The sequence below is a fragment of the Oscarella lobularis genome, chromosome 1 (genome assembly GCF_947507565.1).
Source record: "Oscarella lobularis chromosome 1, ooOscLobu1.1, whole genome shotgun sequence".
Taxonomy (NCBI): domain Eukaryota; kingdom Metazoa; phylum Porifera; class Homoscleromorpha; order Homosclerophorida; family Oscarellidae; genus Oscarella; species Oscarella lobularis.
This window is the reverse complement of record NC_089175.1, coordinates 4,528,286-4,545,503: the sequence shown is the minus strand read 5'-3', so window position 1 is coordinate 4,545,503 and position 17,218 is coordinate 4,528,286. Positions and strand designations below refer to the sequence as shown.

Genomic DNA, 17,218 nt, shown 5'->3' with positions numbered 1-17,218 from the left:
ATATATTCCGGCAAGCGGTGTACGTACTCCGCCGGCTGGCGGTGTATATACTCCGGCAGGCGGTGTATATATTCCGGCAGGCGGTGTATATATTCCGGCAGGCGGTGTATATATTCCGGCAAGCGGTGTATATATTCCGGCAGGCGGTGTACGTACTCCGCCAGCAGGCGGTGTATATATTCCGGCAGGCGGTGTATATATTCCGGCAAGCGGTGTATATATTCCGGCAGGCGGTGTATGTACTCCGCCGGCAGGCGGTGTATATATTCCGGCAGGCGGTGTATATATTCCGGCAGACGGTGTATATATTCCGGCAGGCGGTGTACGTACTCCGCCAGCAGGCGGTGTATATATTCCGGCAGGCGGTGTATATATTCCTGCAGACGGTGTATGTACTCCGCCGGCAGTCGGTGTATATATTCCGGCAAGTGGTGTATATATTCCTGCAGACGGTGTACGTAGTCCGCCGGGAGGCGGTGTATATATTCCGGCAAGCGGTGTATATATTCCGGCAGGCGGTGTATGTACTCCGCCGGCAAGCGGTGTATATATTCCGGCAGGCGGTGTATATATTCCTGCAGACGGTGTATGTACTCCGCCGGCAGGCGGTGTATATATTCCGGCAAGCGGTGTATATATTTCGGCAGGCGGTGTACGTACTCTACCGGTAGGCGGTGTATATATTCCGGCAAGCGGTGTATATATTCCTGCAGACGGTGTACGTACTCCGCCGGCAGGCGGTGTATATATTCCGGAAGGCGGTGTACGTACTCCGCCGGCAGGCGGTGTATATATTCCGGCAAGCGGTGTACGTACTCCGCCGGCTGGCGGTGTATATACTCCGGCAGGCGGTGTATATACTCCGGCGGGCGGTGTATATATTCCGGCAGGCGGTGTATATATTCCGGCAGACGGTGTATATATTCCGGCAGGCGGTGTATGTACTCCGCCGGCAGGCGGTGTATATATTCCGGCAAGCGGTGTACGTACTCCGCCGGCAGACGGTGTATATATTCCGGCAAGCGGTGTATGTACTCCGCCGGCAGTCGGTGTATATATTCCGGCAGGCGGTGTACGTACTCCGCCGGCAGGCGGTGTATATATTCCGGCAGGCGGTGTACGTACTCCGCCGGCAGGCGGTGTATATATTCCGGCAGGCGGTGTACGTACTCCGCCGGTAGGCGGTGTATATACTCCGGCAGGCGGTGTATATATTCCGGCAAGCGGTGTATATATGGCGGTGTACGTACCTTCGATTGAAAGAGACACACGAACTTTCCAGAAAGGAGGCGATGAGAACTTGGCGAAGAGCGACGTGATTCAGCTTGCGATGCGTCGATCGCAAAGCGATGTAGTGCTTGTTCGTCGAACGTGGTCTCGATTCTTCGACATTTCCTCAGTTGGTTTCCCAAAGGGAGATCCCGCTCTCCGTTTCCTGTTCATTCTCGACGGCTGCGGAGTCTTTGTCTTTCCTTTGCTGTTCATGGTCCTTTTCAGCCGACTCCTTCTTCATTTCGACGTCTTTTCGTGCGTTGGACGCCTACACGTACGGGAATTGACATCTAGATATAGGTACCGTATGTATCTTAACGAAAAATAACGAAAAAATCTAAAATAAAAAATGGTCACAGTTAGCAAAATATCAGAAAACGATACCTTATACAAATAGCACAGCTTGCCAAAACGATAAAGAACAGACCATATAGGTCTTTGTATTTTGTTTTGATAACCGTTCGGTTAACGCCAACCTCCTCAAACCAATGTAGAAGCTCACCTACAGTTGGTGATTTTGCTGTTTTCCACGAATCGAACACCATCTTCATACGTAAGGGGTGGCTACGAGTGTCATCGCGGATCTGTTTGATTGCGTCCAAATCAATGACGCAAGCGCCAATTTCTTCCCAGAGTGATCCTCGGACGCGAGAGCACGCTGTTATCACCTGGTCCGTAAGCAACTCGTCGTCGCCGGGAAACGAATCTTTAGCGGGAGAATCGAAGTGTGCACCTGAAGCGAAGGAAGTTTGCTGAGAAACAGGGTCATGCTAAACATAAGAAATATTGAGTATCCCACATTGCTTGTCTAAATCATTACCTCTTGCATCTCTTGCATGATCACCTGGTCTGATACCAACTCATCGTCGTCGGAAAAAGAATCTTTAGCGGGAGAATCGGAGCGTGTACCCGAAGCGAAGAAAGTTTGCTGAGAAACCGGGTCATGCTAAATATAAGAGATATTGAATATCCCGCATAATTACCTCGTGCTTCTCTTCCATGATCACATGGTCTGACAACTCATCGTCGTCGGGAAAATACTCGGAGCGAGCACCTGTCAAAAAGCGAGTCGGAGGAGAATCCACAGAAACGGCTGTGCTCTAGTATGAGAGAAATTCAAAAAGACATTCTTCTGATCGAAATCATTACCTCTGGCTTCTCTTCCATAATCACCAGGTCTCTAATAGACGAACGATTCCATTTTTCCGGGCGAGTTGAAAACAAGAAATTATTGAAAGCCCTGGCGTTGATCTTGTGATCAACTTCGCTCGATGAATAAATAGCGGGATCTTCGTCAAGTTGTTTGAGATGAGTACTGTCCAAATAAAACCAATTGAGTATGACTCCTGGGCTTCTCTCGTCGCACGCCTTGGCAATCATTGCTTTGAGCTCGTCAAGGAATTCTTTGGCCTCTCTTTCGCAGTCGGCTTTGCTGGACCAGCGAAGAATGACGTCAATGCAGCAGTGCTCCTTCTTTATTCCGGTTTCAATGAGACATTCAATTACTTTGTCACCGACGATTTTCACCAATTTGACGCCGTCCTTCCACGCCCGGTGGCTTACGTTTTCTAGAAACGAGCATCGGCACTGAAAGGCAACGAATGATGACGGCGAGATGATGTCGACGCAACGGGCGCACTCGTATCGTTGACCACGATACACGTCCAGCATCGGATCTTCAACCCAGGCGTCGCGAGGAATTGAATCGTCAAGAAGCGCCGGAATTTGATACACTTCTGGCTCGTTTTCTATTGGAACGCACAGCTCCAAGTAGCGAAGAATTTCAATTGCTTCGTCGGCTGTCACCACGAATGGAGACGGGTTGCCCTTTTGCTTAAGATAATTTCCGAAATTCGTCAGAGCCGATTGGATATCTTTCTTTGACGCCCTGCCCGATTTTATAGCTGGCATAGCGACAACGAAATAAGGCGGAGCGAGAAGAGGACCGATCACACTGTGACAAAGCCAGATAGGCTGTAGGCAAATTCGACAACCAATATTAATTATCTAAGTAAACATAATATATGATTCACAAATAAACATATAAGATTTACTCACTATTCCAGACGAGTCTAGATACTCCACGGCCACTTTTTTCTCGTCCTCAGCCAATTTGATGCCAACTTTTTCAGCAACCCACTTTTCAAATTCATCAGCTGTCAGAAAATACGCCAGTGGATTCTTTCTCTTCTCATTGGGAGGAGAAAGATACTGCTCAATGGCATGGCAGAGTTTAGGGACATCATCCGCTGTCTGTCAGTGTGCAAAGATAAATTTTAAAGATAAAGTACTAAAGACGACTCAGCTATTACCTCTAGCATTTTTTCGCGGATATATTTCAGTTTCTTTCGACAGTCGTTCATCCGATCTGATTGGCGCTTGCTGCAATCCATTTCAAGCACGCCTGAAATTTCAAAAGTGTCTCCAAATTCGTTTTGAAGAATTTCGGCGATTCGTTTCAGCTCGAACCTCACTTCAACTCCCGCCTCCTCATTGAAACCAATTAGATTGAAGATCACAAGAAGGCGAATGCGTGATTTCAAGTGAGGCGGAAGCGTTCTCAATGCAGCTTTAGAGAATGCACACCAAAATCGTCCCTTTTCTAGAAGACGAAGAATCCTTTCTGACGTCATCTTTTCTCCTTTCCGAACAGGAAGGACAAGAATGAACAATGTATTGGACTTTGAAAGAAGAGACCGTGTGCACTGTGGAATGTCGGTTGGGCACCAAAATCCCACGCCGATCCTTTGCCAACTCCAGGAATTTGGCAATTGTGAATTTCCACGCCCGGCGTACGATCTTCGTTCTTGGGTGATTGAGTTGAAGAAGAGAATTCACGTACGTCGTTTTTCCCGCCATTTCGCTGCCAACTACGCAGAATTTAATAGAATCCGGACGAACCGTTTGAAGAACGGAAAATCGGGCGGCGTCCTATTAAAATAAATACATAAGGGAACTGAATCAAAATGATGACGTACGTAATGCTGTCGAAGGAGAGCTCGAATGTAACCATCACGTGCCACCTCATAAGGTGTCAATCCGTACTGAAATTCACGTTTATAGATTCTCTCTAATTTACAAGAAAATCACGTCACCTGATCTTGACACGTGACGTCAACACCCTTCTTAATCAATAGATCAATAACTGATGCGTCTACGCTTTGATAGCTTTTTGCAACCTTATGCAATGCATTTTGTTTTCTCTACAAAGATTTGAATAGAGAACGATTGAGAAATGAGAATTCTGACTAACCTTATTTCTGACAGAAAGGTCAGCTCCTAATTCAATTAGTTGCTGAATGACAAGGAAAGAAGGATTATAATAACATGCGTACAATAAGGGTGTCCCTCCCATCTAAAAATAGGATTAACAAACAAACAAAAATGCAAAATATCGTAAGAATGCAACCTCATCAACGGAATTGATATCAATGCCTTTCTCAATGACAAGATATCGAAGAACGTCTTTCATATCGTCATCTTCACAATTTGGGGGTTCGATGGCATGAAAGAAAACCGTCTTCCCTTCCTGAATAAAAAAGACGAATATTTGTTTTTTGACTTTGTAGCAAATAAACAACATCTCACGTGATCTTTTGCTTGACAGTCAGCTCCTTTTTCATCCAAGTAGCGAACTTTCGCTGAACGATTGATGAGACTTCCACACGCCAACATAAAAGGCGTTTTGCCCCCCTGAAGATGAAATAAGAATAAAAGTATCACAAGTGAAATCTTCTAACCCTGTCAAAGCTATTGATATCAGCGTTGTGTTCCACAAGCCATTTCATTCCAAAAAAGCTTCCATTGGAGCAGGCATGATGCAGAGGAGTGTAGCCATACTATTACAAATATTGCACATGTAGCAAAAAAAGCACATCATCATGTATCACCTCTTCTTTAATAGCATTGACGCTCAATTCCTTTTCATTGAAAAGATGATGAAAAATCTCGTTTGCTTTTTCAGATGACGAAAATTGAATTTCAGTTGCCTAAACCTATAAATAAAAAGTTATTGTTGCGAGAGGGTTGATATCAATTCTGTTACAATATCAGATGGTGACAAAATGTAGCGATGTTCTTTGAGATAGACCATTTTCTTCATTGTGTCAACGGAACTTGCGCAGGCATGAGAATATGGCGTACGTCCAAACTAAAAAAGAGTGATGAGTGAAACCATATGAAAAATCAATTCCAAGTCATACGAGGTCTTTCACGTTGATATTTGCACCGTGATTGACGAGCCATTCAACGCCAAAAATATTTCCCCACTTGCACGCACACTGAAGTGGGCGGAGTCTCTCCTGCATCCACACATCAATTAATTTACCTATCCAAAACGTATTTATACCACTTCTGATTTCAATTCAATATGTTGATTCTTTTGCACAATCGCATAACTGAGCCAATCATCGGCTTCCTCCGCCGAATCAAACTCTCTTCCCGCCACATAGTGAATTAATGGCAAGTCATAGGGGTACTAACAAAAAGGAGAATACAATAGTGTGAAGCGGTGAAAAAAACGCAACCATTTCATACCTGTGAAGATCGAAATCCTTTCTCCGTAGAAAGAAAAGTCCGTATTTCAGCTTCATCATTCTTCTCTAATATCGTGACTAACCGTTCGATCGACGAACGAACGGTCGGAGACGGTCTGATCTCCTAAAAAAATATCGGCCAATAAGCAAAATTCTCGATAGAACGCCTTCGCCAGCGAAAATCGTTCGCTAGAGGTCTATTTGTTTTTTTCTTGACGAAACCGAATTTCAGCTTGGAAGAGACGATCACCGCCGCTACTAATCGTCTTACAAGAAATTGGAAACGGAGGAACGTCCGCAACTGTCTCAACATGACGTACGCATGCGCACTCGAGAAAAGAAACCTTCTATCAACCTTTCTGATCCAGAAAAAGCAGTACAGTATTATTAGAGTGACTCTCCTAGATCCTCTAAGCTATCAGCAAGACAGCGGGTGGCACGAGAATTACACAATGGCTCATTACATCCGGAGAAGACTTAATTAACAAAGAAAATACTTTTCCTTTGAAAGCATCTCTCCACGGGAAGCGCTGTGGCGGAGTTTTCCCTCGTGAGCAAACTGGGATTCCCGTATGCTTCGCACGTGCCAACGGAAGCGACGATCGTACTGCTGCCTCATGCAAGACGAACTAGACATCGCTATGGTGCCGAAGCCGCCTTTGGGAATTCGCTGCCTCCCTCCCGTCACGCGCGACGTCACGACGAAGAGCCGACTGTAAGGAAAAAACCGGAGAAACGCGACGTTCCCACGCAGAACGGGTTTACTCACCTCGCACCGACTCACAACAGCGCGAACGACATCTCGAAATAGCGCGAACGCGACTAACTGCACGAGCTTTTCGATTTTTAACCGAGAGCGCTTATTAGCGCGTGTTTCGGCGTGAATTCTTGGGGAGTACTCTAGCGTGCTTTCGATTTTTGTTCCTACCCGGATATGGCGTGACGTCTTGCGTTTCTTCATGCTTTTCCCGATTTAGGTATCGCGGTTTCATTCTCGTTTTTACGTTTTTCATCTACGCATCGTATCACCTCTCGCGAAAGGCCATTAGCGTTGTCAAGGTGACCCGAGACTTGCGTTCCGTTGCGCGGCCATAATAATTGGGTTCGAATTTTTAGAATGCATGGAGCTGCAATCAAAATTCAACCGAAAGGTGCTGCAATCAAAATTCAACCGAAAGTAGCTCTAACGCAACGAACTGCACTGGTTGGAAACCGTTTGGTAAGAGGGTGGTATCCTCACTTGAAAAAGTGGATTTATTGATTTGAAACGTCGTTGTAGACGGTGACCATTCCAAGGTGTATCTTGGAAGTCTCGATACATCGTTTCTGATTGCTTATGCCGTCGCTATGTTCTTTAGGTAAGAACTCGCAGCACGTCGTCTCTATGCACGTAATAATAGTAATGATGTCATGATGAGCTGCTAGTGGTCATCTAGGCGACAGAATGAATCTTCGTTACTTTCTGATGATTGGAATGCTTGGTATGGAGAAAAGTATTTTCTTACGTAGATGAGGTGGAAATTACTTTTTTAGGATCGGGATTATTTACTGCAGCACTCGGTTTTGCCCAGTTCTGGAATATTCACGTGTTGGCATACTTTGTTGTCATGCAATTATTGGGCGGAATTTTTCAGGTGTTTGATATATGAATACGTAACTGTTTTGATTTTGGTAATATAATATTGTAGTCTACTGGATGGCCAAGTGTTGTGGCTATAATGGCTAATTGGTTTGGAAAGGGAAAGTATGTGCAATAGATTAGTTGAATATCAAAACAATTGTCGTTTGTTTTCAGTCGGGGTCTCATTATGGGCATATGGAATTCTCACACGTCTGTTGGAAACATTCTTGGATCTCTTATAGCAGGATATTTTGTGCACCACTATTGGTACATTTAGCAAGAAATCGAATAGCTAATAATATTTTTTTTCTCTATAGGGAATGGTCATTCATTGTTCCTGGTCTAATCATTGGGTCATTGGGCATCCTGACTGCTTTGTTTCTGCCTACAGGTAGGTTCATATAAACGATTCATTATTGGTTAATTAAAAATGTACATCAGACCCAGATGAAGTCCAAGCACTGCCTCCTAATCATCATGTACAATGTACAGTAACTAAGTCTTTATACGCATCTATCCAATTTATTTCAGGAATCCTCTGTTGAAAATAATCCGTTAATAAACGCAAGAAAGGTGTCGACCGCCTCCTTCACAAGCACAGGGTCTCAAGTCAGTAGCACATAATCATATTATTAAATTCCTTTAATTAATTAATCCATTCTCTTATTGCAGTCTTCGAAAGCTGTTGGAATATGCAAAGCCCTTCAAATTCCGGTAAAAAATACCGACGCTATTTTTTTTGCTTGTCTAATTTATTTTGTGATTTTGTGAAGGGAGTCTTGGAGTACTCTGGCTCGCTTTTCTTTGCCAAACTCGTTGCCTACACGTTTCTCTACTGGCTCCCCTTTTACATACACAGCACGCTAAGTGAGAAACATCTATTCTTAAAGTGATGATCTTCCTCTAACTTCATGTCCCAACGCAGAAGTTGGGGGCCACTTTGTGGACAAAACGAGGGCGGCCTACTACTCGACGTTTTTCGATATTGGTGGAATCGTTGGTTCGATTGCAGTCGGATACTTGTCTGATATACTGAAAGTGCGCGGAATCGCCTGCGTTCTCATGACAGTTTTGTCAATACCAGCGGTAAAAAGATCCGTTTCAGTTACCCGTTTCGTTTCTATATATATATATATGATGTTGGCTTAGTTGTTCTTCTATGAACTCTATGGTGGTGATTCTGAGAAAATGACTATAGGTACACATTGCCAATACATAATACAAAGTGCTATTTTTTATGAAAGCCTGTTGCTGTATTTACAGCGTTATCTCTGATTTGTGGATTCTTCGTCAACGGGCCTTACTCTCTAATAACGACAGCCGTTTCCGCCGATTTGGTATCAAAATAATAATTTGCAGTGATTAATTTAGCCAAGAAATTTTTTAGGGAACTCATAAATCACTCGAAGGCAGCGAGAAGGCCAAGGCAACGGTCGCAGCCATAATAGACGGCACGGGATCAATAGGCAAGCGCTTTTTATTGGAAATGGTACCGACTGCTTTTACTAGTGTATCTATAGGTGCTGCTGTGGGCCCATTTCTTACCGGCTGGATTGCTGGATCCGATAGCGTAAGAAAGATTTTGTAGAGTACGTTTGCATGGCACACAACATCCGTTGTATTACACAGGAAACTGGTTGGAAGCACGTATTTTATATGCTCATTGCCGCCTCCGCTCTTTCTGGACTGGTGAATGTTATATCATATAACGTGACTGTCGATTTATGGCTTTCTTTTAGCTTCTGACGCGTATTTTATTGCGAGACATCCGGAACTTGTTCAAACGATGCTGCAAAAAGTAGGCCACGTCCGCCAGAAGGACGTTGACTACCTTTTTTACCACTTTCTTTCTTTTGCCTCGCCTTTAATTATTATGTCTTGCACGTTATTTTATTTAATTGCGCCACGTTGTGTTCTGTCCACCTGCTGGCTATCTGGGATTATTTAGACTATTATATATTTAAAGTGATGATCTTCCTCTCTAACTTCATGTCCCAACGCAGAAGTTGGGGGCCACTTTGTGGACAAAACGAGGGCGGCCTACTACTCAACGTTTTTTGATATTGGTGGAATCGTAGGGTCAATTGCTATCGGATACTTGTCTGGACTAAAATTGCGCGGCATTGCATGCGTCCTTATGACAGTTTTGTCAATACCAGCGGTGAAAATCAATTTTTCAGTTGCCAGCTTTTAGTTTCATGATGTTGGCTTTTAGTTGTTCTTTTACGAGCTCTACGGTCGCGAATCTGAAAAATGACTATCGGTACATCAAAAAATTCAAACTATTATGTAATTGTTTTGTTTTAATCTACTGCTGTATACAGTGTTATCTTCGATTTGTGGATTATTTGTTAATAGGCCTTATTCTCTCATAACGACAGCCGTTTCCGCCGATTTGGTATCAAAATAATAATTTACAGTGATTAATTTACTACACTGTATTTCAAAAACTTTAGGGTACTCATAAATCACTTGAAGGCAACGAGAAAGCCAAGGCTATAATAGACGGCACGGGATCAATAGGCAAGCGCTTATCTAAAATGGTACTGGCTGGTTTTACCAATGGATCTATAGGTGCTGCTGTAAGCCCATTTCTTACCGGCTGGGTCGCTGGATCTGATAGCGTAAGAAAGATTTACAGAGTATCTTTGCATAGAATGCAATTGCATTTGTTTTGTTAAAGAAACTGGTTGGAAGAACGTTTTTTATATGCTCATTGCGGCCTCGGCTCTTTCTGGACTGGTAAATGTCTTATTATGTATGATTTGAGTGCAGAGTTACAGTCCGAGAAAATTTTAACAGTCTGTCAAAAGTGGGCGTTCGCTAATTTTTATGCGCGAGTGGTGTTCCATGCGCCTGAACCGCAAGCGCCGCTCGCGCGCAACGAAAGGGAGACACTTACCCCTCGAAAGTGGGCGTTCCCGCCAACATTACGAAGTACTTTTTATGCGAGAGTGGCGTTCCTTGCGCCTGAACCGAAAGCGCCGCTCGCGCGCAACGAAAGGGAGACACTTGCCCCTCGAAAGTGGGCGTTCCCGCCAACATTACAAAGTACTTTTTATGCGAGAGTGGCGTTCCTTGCGCCTGAACCGCAAGCGTCGCTCGCGCGCAACGAAAAGGAGACACTTGCCCCACAAAAGTGGGCGTTCTCGCCAACGCTACAGAGTACTTTTTATGCGCGAGTGGCGTTCCTTGCGCCTGAATCGCAAGCGCCGCTCGCGCGCAACGAATTGAAGACACTTGTCACGGTTGAGTTGAGACTGTTAACAATACAAATGCGGTATCTAGTCAAGGTATTCAACTACGAAAGTCTCGCTCCTTTTCTTCTCTAAACTTACTAATTGAAAAATTCCCTCGCAATTGATTTTTCGTTTTGATGATATGCGTTCGTTGCGATGAAATCAAACATGATCCACGCCCCGCAAAAAATGAACGCGATCAAAACAAAAATTCACGCCCAACAAAAACAAAAAAATTGAGATCACGCAACGATCATTTTTTTGCCGATCGCAGATCACTAATTGCTGCGCATCATTTTTAAAAAGATTTAAGTGCGTCGTGAATTATGAGACAAATACCGCTATACCACAATACAGGGATCTGCCGAGAATTTTGTACGCTGTGGCAGCATAGATACATGTAGCTATCTATGGTGGCAGAGTTTAGCAAACCGAGATTCCCGTATGTCTTCGCACGTGCCACGAAAGCGACGATCGTACTGCTGCTCCTCATGCAAGACGAACTACTAGACGTCGTTATGGAGCCGAAACCGCCTTTGGGAATTCGCTGCCTCCCTCCCGTCACACGCGACGTCACGACGAAGAGCCGACTGTAAGGAAAAAAACAGGAGAAACGCGACGTTCGCACGCAGAACGGGTTTGCTCACCTCGCACCCGACTCATAACGACGCGAATGACATCTCAAAATAGCGCGAACGCGACTAACTGCACGAGCTTTTGGAGTGTTTCGGCGTGAATTCTTGGGGAGTACTGTAGCGTGCTTCGATTTTTCTAATTTTCTTCCTACCCGGACGTGACGTGCGTGACGTCTTGCGTTCTTCATGCTGTTTCCCGATTTAGATATCGCGGTTTCATTCTCGTTTTTACGTTTTTCATCTACGCATCGTATCACCTCTCGCGAAAGGCCATTAGCGTTGTCAAGGTGACCCGAGACTTGCGTTCCGTTGCGCGGCATAATAATTGGATTCGAATTTTTAGAATGCATGGAGCTGCAATCAAAATTCAACCGACAATAGCTCTAACGGAGCGAACTGCACTAGTTGGAAACCGTTTGGTAAGAGGGTGGTATCCACACTTGAAAAAAAGTAGATTTATTGATTTGGGACGTCGTTGTAGACGGTGACCATTCCAAGGTGTATCTTGGAAGTCTCGATACGTCGTTTCTGATTGCTTATGCCGTCGCTATGTTCTTTAGGTAAGAACTCGCCGCACGTCTCTCTGCACGCAATAATAGTGTAATGATTATGATCTAGTGGTCATCTAGGCGACAGAATGAAGCTTCGTTACTTTCTGATGATTGGAATGCTTGGTATGTTTATTGAAAAGTACTTTCTCACGTAGATACTAGATAAGGTGGTACTTAATTAATTAGGATCTGGATTATTTACTGCCGCACTTGGTTTTGCTCACTTTTTGAATATCCACGTATTGGCATACTTCGTTGTCGTGCAAGTATTGGGCGGAATGTTTCAGGTTCAAAATATAGCTATTAATTAATTAATTCAGTATTATTTTGGTAAAATTATAGTCTACTGGATGGCCAAGTGTTGTAGCCGTAATGGCTAATTGGTTTGGAAGGGGAAAGTATGTGCAATTGAATTAAATTACTATCAAAACATTTATCGTTTTTTTTTTTCAGTCGGGGTCTTATCATGGGCATATGGAATTCTCACACGTCTGTTGGAAATATTCTTGGATCTCTTATAGCAGGATATTTTGTGCACCACTATTGGTACATTTAGCAAGAAACCGATTAGCTAATAATATATTTTTTCTCTATAGGGAATGGTCATTTATTGTTCCTGGTCTAATCATTGGCTCATTGGGCATCATGACCGCTTTGTTTCTGCCTGCAGGTAGGTTCATATAAACGGTCCATAATTGGTTAATTTAAAATGTACATCAGACCCAGATGAAGTCCAAGCACTGCCTCCTAATCATCATGTACAATGTACAGTAACAAAGTCTTTATACGCATCTACCCAATTCATTTCAGGAATTCTCTGTTGAAAATAATCCGTTAATGAACGCAAGAAAGGTGTCGACCGCCTCCTTCACAAGCACAGGGTCTCAAGTCAGTAGCAGATAATCATATTAATAAATTCTTTGAATTAATTAATTCATTCTCTTATTGCAGTCTTCGAAAGCTGTTGGAATATGCAAAGCCCTTCAAATTCCGGTAAAAAATACCGACGCTATTGTTTTTCGCTTGTCTAATTTATTTATTGCGTGATTTGTTAAGGGAGTCTTGGAGTACTCTGGCTCGCTTTTCTTTGCCAAACTCGTCGCCTACACATTTCTCTACTGGCTCCCCTTTTACATACACAGCACGCTAAGTGAGAAACATCTATTCGTAAAGCAATCATCTTCCTCTGACTTCATGTCCTAATGCAGAAGACAGTGCCGGTAAACCTGTGAGCAAAACAAAGGCGGCCTACTTCTCGACATTTTTTGATATTGGTGGAATCGTTGGGTCGATTGCAGTTGGATACTTGTCTGATATACTGAAAGTGCGCGGAATCGCCTGCGTTCTCATGACAGTTTTGTCAATACCAGCGGTAAAAAAGATCCCTTTCAGTTACCCGTTTTATTTCTATATATGATGTTGGCTTAGTTGTTCTTCTATGAACTCTATGGCGGCGATTCTGAGAAAATGGCTATAGGTACACATTGCCAATATATAATACAAAGTGCTATTTTTTATGAAAGCCTGTTGCTGTATTTACAGCGTTATCTCTGATTTGTGGATTCTTCGTCAACGGGCCTTACTCTCTAATAACGACAGCCGTTTCCGCCGATTTGGTATCAAAAGAATAATTTACAGTGATTAATTTAGCAAAGAAATTTTTTAGGGAACTCATAAATCACTCGAAGGCAGCGAGAAGGCCAAGGCAACGGTCGCAGCCATAATAGACGGCACGGGATCAATAGGCAAGCGCTTAATTATCGGAAATGGTACCAACTGCTTTTACTAGTGTATCTATAGGTGCTGCTGTGGGCCCATTTCTTACCGGCTGGATTGCTGGATCCGATAGCGTAAGAAAGATTTTGTAGAGTACGTTTGCATGGCACACAACATCCATTGTATTACACAGGAAACTGGTTGGAAGAACGTATTTTATATGCTCATTGTGGCCTCCGCTCTTTCTGGACTGGTGAATGTTATATCATATAACGTGACTGTCGATTTATGGCTTTCTTTTAGCTTCTGACGCGTATTTTAGTGCGAGACATCCGGAACTTGTTCAAACGATGCTGCAAAAAGTAAGCCACGTCCGCCTTTTTTACCACTTTCTTTCTTTTTGCCTCGCCTTTAATTATTATGTCTTGCACGTTATTTTATTTAATTGCGCCACGTTGTGTTCTGTCCACCTGCATGCTGGCTATCTAGGTTATTTAGACTATTATATATTTAATTGACTTGTTTCAGACGGGAACGATGTCGATACGAAGTAGAGTCTGTTCAGCTAACGGAACTGGGTAGCAACGAATCGGGCAGCGAAGTTGATTAATTATTTAATTATTGAAGAAACTATTTTCGTCTCGAAGTACAGAAATATCGGAGTTAGGTTCTGAGGACCTCGTTAGTTGAGGTCCAAACGATTTTGTCTAGTCAGAGGAGAGTATATGAAGTGGAGTTCTCAATGATCATGTGATTTCTATGTATGTAAACAATCCGGGGGGCAACGTTTACTTGCAACATCCGCTTTGGAAGCGTCCGCTATTTTGCATTTCAAGTGCCCATGAACAATTTTATCGCCCCAAGTCCACCGCTGGGCTTCTTCTGTCTTCCCAACGACGTCAAACGCGCGAGGAACAGACGAAAAGATCGCATGTACGCGAGTAAAACGAACTCGTTGTGTAGCGATATCTATACGCCCGCATATGCGCACGACTAGCTTCTCTATGTTGAATATATTATATAGGGGCTTTGTGGCTCAGAGTGCCGCTCGCCTCGTGAACGCGGCGTGATGATCCCGTGATCGTCACGCCGCGGTCACGCCGCGCTTCGCAGGTGTTCCGTGACGTGTCCGTGTATTGTGCCTATTATAGATATCGGGGTTTTGTCATTGTTTTCACGTTTTTCATCTACGCTTCGTATCATCTGTCTCGCAAAGCGATAAGCGTTGTCAAGGTGACGTCTTTAATCGCCGTCAGTTTTAATTAATTATTTTAATTTTTTAGAATGCTTGGAATTGTACGACTGTAACGACGCATAATTGGACTCAGAACGCGACGGCAAATTGCACTGGTGGCTGGGAGCCATTCGGTAAAAATTTGCACACATAACGTTGACTACTTCGAATAATTTTACTTAGATGGTCCTTATGGCAAAGTGTACCTTGGGACTCTCGATACGTGTTTCCTAGTCGCTTACGCTGTCACCATGTTCTTTATCAGGTACGATGCATGTGATATAAATGAATTTTGCTTTGAAGTGAATGATTTTAGTGGTCAAATTGGAGATCGAATGAACCTTCGCTACTTTCTTCTAATTGGATTGCTGGGTGCAGTATAAACTTTGTACTATGTATCATCTAAAGTGTGTCGTGTTGTTAGGATCTGGCATCTTTACTTCAGCACTTGGGCTTCCCTACTTTTGGAATTACCACGGTCTGTGGTATTTTGCTGTTATGCAAATATTGGCTGGAGCTTTCCAGGTCAAATCATAGAAACGGTAACGTGTTGATCTATTGTCTTTCTCTCTAGTCGACTGGGTGGCCAAGTGTGGTAGCTGTTGTGGCGAATTGGTTTGGACTAGAAAAGTACTACTACTAAGTAGTCACTATAACGTCATCACTATGAGCATTTCAATTAGCCGTGGTCTTATCTTGGGCATATGGAACGCTCACACTTCCGTGGGAAATATTCTTGGATCTCTGATAGCGGGAGCTGTAGTAGCTCATTGGTACCAATAAATCCAAGTTATGAATTCCTACTGATGAAATTGTTTTACTCACAGGGGATGGTCGTTTATTGTGCCCGGATTAATCAACTGTGGGATGGGCATACTGACCGCTTTGTATTTACCGTCCGGTAATTAAATGATACATAAGTAAAATGGCTTACCGTTTCTTCAGATCCGAGTGAAATGAACGTCTCGCCTCCTCAGCACCACGTACGTTCCCAAAATTGTTAACAATCACATACAAAATATGTTTTATTTAATCGAGGAATTGCCTTCTGAAGAGGATTCACTAATAGATCAAGATTCCCATCAAACAACAGAGACGACGGTACCTGTATCAAACGCGCCCCCAAAAGCCGTGGGATTATGCAGAGCCCTCAGAATTCCAGTACATGCAATAATCAGTGTGTTGACTACGCTATAGAAGTACTTTTGTTTGAAGGGCGTCATAGAATACGCCGCCTCGCTCTTCTTTGCCAAACTGGTTGCATACACGTTTCTCTATTGGCTTCCATTTTACATACACAACACCCTAAGTAAGTCACTGAATGGTATTGTCAAAAGTCGCCATCCTATTTCTTTCTGGCGGTGTAGAAATCAATGGGCAGTACATCAGTGAAGAGAAGGCGGCTTATTACTCGACATTTTATGACGTTGGAGGAATCGTTGGATCCATTTTTATTGGCTATCTGTCGGACGTACTGAAAGTTCGCGGTATTGCAACCGTGCTCATGACGTATTCGTCAATACCCGCGGTAAGATAAGCAAAGGCTATTTTTCAAATGTTTTTTCCTACTGTTTATCACCTTAGCTGTTTATTTACAACAGATATGGAGGATTGTCCGAGGGAGCGACAATAGGTTTGGGAAAAGTAAATCGTTTCAATGTATGGACTAATATCTCTATTTACAGGATTATCTTTTATGTGCGGTTTTTTTGTCAATGGGCCCTATGCTCTTATAACAACAGCCGTTTCTGCTGATTTGGTATTTGAGAGAACTGGAGCCCTGCCAGGCGTCAATTATTTTACTTAAGGGAACTCATAAAACGCTTCGAGGAAATGACAAGGCCAAAGCTACGGTGACAGCAATAATTGACGGCACAGGAACGTCAGGTACATAGGAAAATCATACTCATTGTGTGTTGTAGATAACGTGCTACGCTCCTAGGTGCGGCAGTGGGACCGTTTCTCACCGGCTGGATAGCGGTAAGAGACAATTCATCAAATATGATACCTGCATCTAGTACAAAGAATATTGGGTTACTAGTATCATAGAACAATTATTAATGACAGAATGGTCTTTGCTCTAATCAACTGACTGTCTCATCGATGTGCTTTCTTTTATTAGGGGACTGGCTGGAAGAATGTATTCTATATGCTTATTACAGCGTGTGCAATATCTGGTCTGGTGGGTATTGAGAATTTCATGAAGATGAAGACTAATCATACCTATTCGTTAGCTTCTTACGCGCATCGTCATACAAGATATTCGGTACTTGATGAAGAGAAGGACAAGAAAGTAGTCTCTGTCAGGTGAAAGGCTTCCGTGATAAATACTCTCACTTGCATGTTGTATGTGCAGTAGCTAGCCTGATTGTTCTGTGATTTTACCCGTGGTAATTGACGATGACGTTACGGGGG

At 43.4% G+C, this 17,218-nt stretch overlaps 6 protein-coding genes across 10 annotated transcripts; 3 read left to right on the top strand and 3 right to left on the bottom strand.

The window, feature by feature from the left end:
• Positions 1 to 1,547: 1,547 nt before the first annotated feature.
• LOC136199527 (uncharacterized) lies at positions 1,548 to 4,052 on the bottom strand. Of its 2 annotated transcripts, none has more exons than XM_065989741.1 (6): positions 3,585 to 4,052; positions 3,331 to 3,525; positions 2,422 to 3,279; positions 2,256 to 2,372; positions 2,093 to 2,218; positions 1,548 to 2,042 (listed from the first exon to the last, which is right to left on the bottom strand). In XM_065989741.1, the coding sequence occupies exons 1-6, from the start codon at positions 3,903 to 3,905 to the stop codon at positions 1,632 to 1,634; spliced, it is 2,028 nt and encodes a 675-aa protein (XP_065845813.1). In that variant the 5' UTR covers positions 3,906 to 4,052; the 3' UTR covers positions 1,548 to 1,631. The 2 variants fall into 2 exon arrangements, with proteins under 2 accessions (XP_065845813.1, XP_065845814.1); XM_065989742.1 differs by having other exon boundaries at positions 2,093 to 2,200.
• A 306-nt stretch (positions 4,053 to 4,358) lies between these two features.
• On the bottom strand, positions 4,359 to 5,060 carry LOC136199600 (fibronectin type 3 and ankyrin repeat domains 1 protein-like). The gene is made up of 5 exons (XM_065989832.1): positions 5,013 to 5,060; positions 4,861 to 4,965; positions 4,682 to 4,801; positions 4,526 to 4,627; positions 4,359 to 4,475 (listed from the first exon to the last, which is right to left on the bottom strand). The coding sequence occupies exons 1-5, from the start codon at positions 5,058 to 5,060 to the stop codon at positions 4,359 to 4,361; spliced, it is 492 nt and encodes a 163-aa protein (XP_065845904.1).
• Positions 4,748 to 6,298, bottom strand: LOC136199530 (uncharacterized). Its single transcript, XM_065989745.1, has 9 exons — positions 6,079 to 6,298; positions 5,809 to 5,931; positions 5,621 to 5,749; positions 5,475 to 5,573; positions 5,318 to 5,422; positions 5,163 to 5,267; positions 5,013 to 5,111; positions 4,861 to 4,930; positions 4,748 to 4,801 (listed from the first exon to the last, which is right to left on the bottom strand). The coding sequence occupies exons 1-6, from the start codon at positions 6,118 to 6,120 to the stop codon at positions 5,262 to 5,264; spliced, it is 504 nt and encodes a 167-aa protein (XP_065845817.1). The 5' UTR covers positions 6,121 to 6,298; the 3' UTR covers positions 4,748 to 4,801; positions 4,861 to 4,930; positions 5,013 to 5,111; positions 5,163 to 5,261.
• Positions 6,299 to 6,366: 68 nt separating this feature from the next.
• Positions 6,367 to 9,398, top strand: LOC136199528 (glucose-6-phosphate exchanger SLC37A2-like). Its single transcript, XM_065989743.1, has 20 exons — positions 6,367 to 6,522; positions 6,785 to 6,866; positions 6,924 to 7,026; positions 7,087 to 7,165; positions 7,233 to 7,288; positions 7,341 to 7,441; positions 7,496 to 7,551; positions 7,603 to 7,695; positions 7,746 to 7,819; positions 7,870 to 7,907; positions 7,960 to 8,037; positions 8,101 to 8,142; positions 8,202 to 8,295; positions 8,354 to 8,514; positions 8,578 to 8,626; positions 8,692 to 8,765; positions 8,816 to 8,894; positions 8,949 to 8,998; positions 9,058 to 9,117; positions 9,168 to 9,398. The coding sequence occupies exons 1-20, from the start codon at positions 6,380 to 6,382 to the stop codon at positions 9,228 to 9,230; spliced, it is 1,575 nt and encodes a 524-aa protein (XP_065845815.1). The 5' UTR covers positions 6,367 to 6,379; the 3' UTR covers positions 9,231 to 9,398.
• A 1,740-nt stretch (positions 9,399 to 11,138) lies between these two features.
• LOC136199363 (glucose-6-phosphate exchanger SLC37A2-like) lies at positions 11,139 to 14,315 on the top strand. The gene is made up of 22 exons (XM_065989540.1): positions 11,139 to 11,259; positions 11,508 to 11,589; positions 11,646 to 11,721; positions 11,784 to 11,862; positions 11,921 to 11,976; positions 12,040 to 12,140; positions 12,196 to 12,251; positions 12,307 to 12,399; positions 12,450 to 12,523; positions 12,574 to 12,611; positions 12,664 to 12,741; positions 12,805 to 12,846; positions 12,910 to 13,003; positions 13,062 to 13,225; positions 13,282 to 13,330; positions 13,396 to 13,469; positions 13,520 to 13,598; positions 13,654 to 13,703; positions 13,763 to 13,822; positions 13,873 to 13,931; positions 14,098 to 14,147; positions 14,197 to 14,315. Exons 1-22 carry the CDS (start codon positions 11,159 to 11,161, stop codon positions 14,241 to 14,243), a joined length of 1,602 nt encoding a protein of 533 aa, XP_065845612.1. The 5' UTR covers positions 11,139 to 11,158; the 3' UTR covers positions 14,244 to 14,315.
• A 51-nt stretch (positions 14,316 to 14,366) lies between these two features.
• LOC136199364 (glucose-6-phosphate exchanger SLC37A2-like) lies at positions 14,367 to 17,207 on the top strand. 4 transcript variants are annotated; one of them, XM_065989542.1, is made up of 20 exons: positions 14,367 to 14,502; positions 14,721 to 14,802; positions 14,853 to 14,937; positions 14,987 to 15,068; positions 15,120 to 15,175; positions 15,228 to 15,328; positions 15,378 to 15,433; positions 15,487 to 15,576; positions 15,631 to 15,704; positions 15,749 to 15,786; positions 15,842 to 15,964; positions 16,019 to 16,112; positions 16,171 to 16,331; positions 16,388 to 16,436; positions 16,489 to 16,562; positions 16,612 to 16,690; positions 16,746 to 16,783; positions 16,926 to 16,985; positions 17,038 to 17,110; positions 17,160 to 17,207. In XM_065989542.1, the coding sequence occupies exons 1-19, from the start codon at positions 14,411 to 14,413 to the stop codon at positions 17,098 to 17,100; spliced, it is 1,497 nt and encodes a 498-aa protein (XP_065845614.1). In that variant the 5' UTR covers positions 14,367 to 14,410; the 3' UTR covers positions 17,101 to 17,110; positions 17,160 to 17,207. The 4 variants fall into 4 exon arrangements, 3 of the variants coding, with proteins under 3 accessions (XP_065845614.1, XP_065845615.1, XP_065845613.1); XM_065989543.1 differs by having other exon boundaries at positions 14,853 to 14,919; positions 17,038 to 17,207; XM_065989541.1 differs by having other exon boundaries at positions 17,038 to 17,207.
• Positions 17,208 to 17,218: the final 11 nt, after the last annotated feature.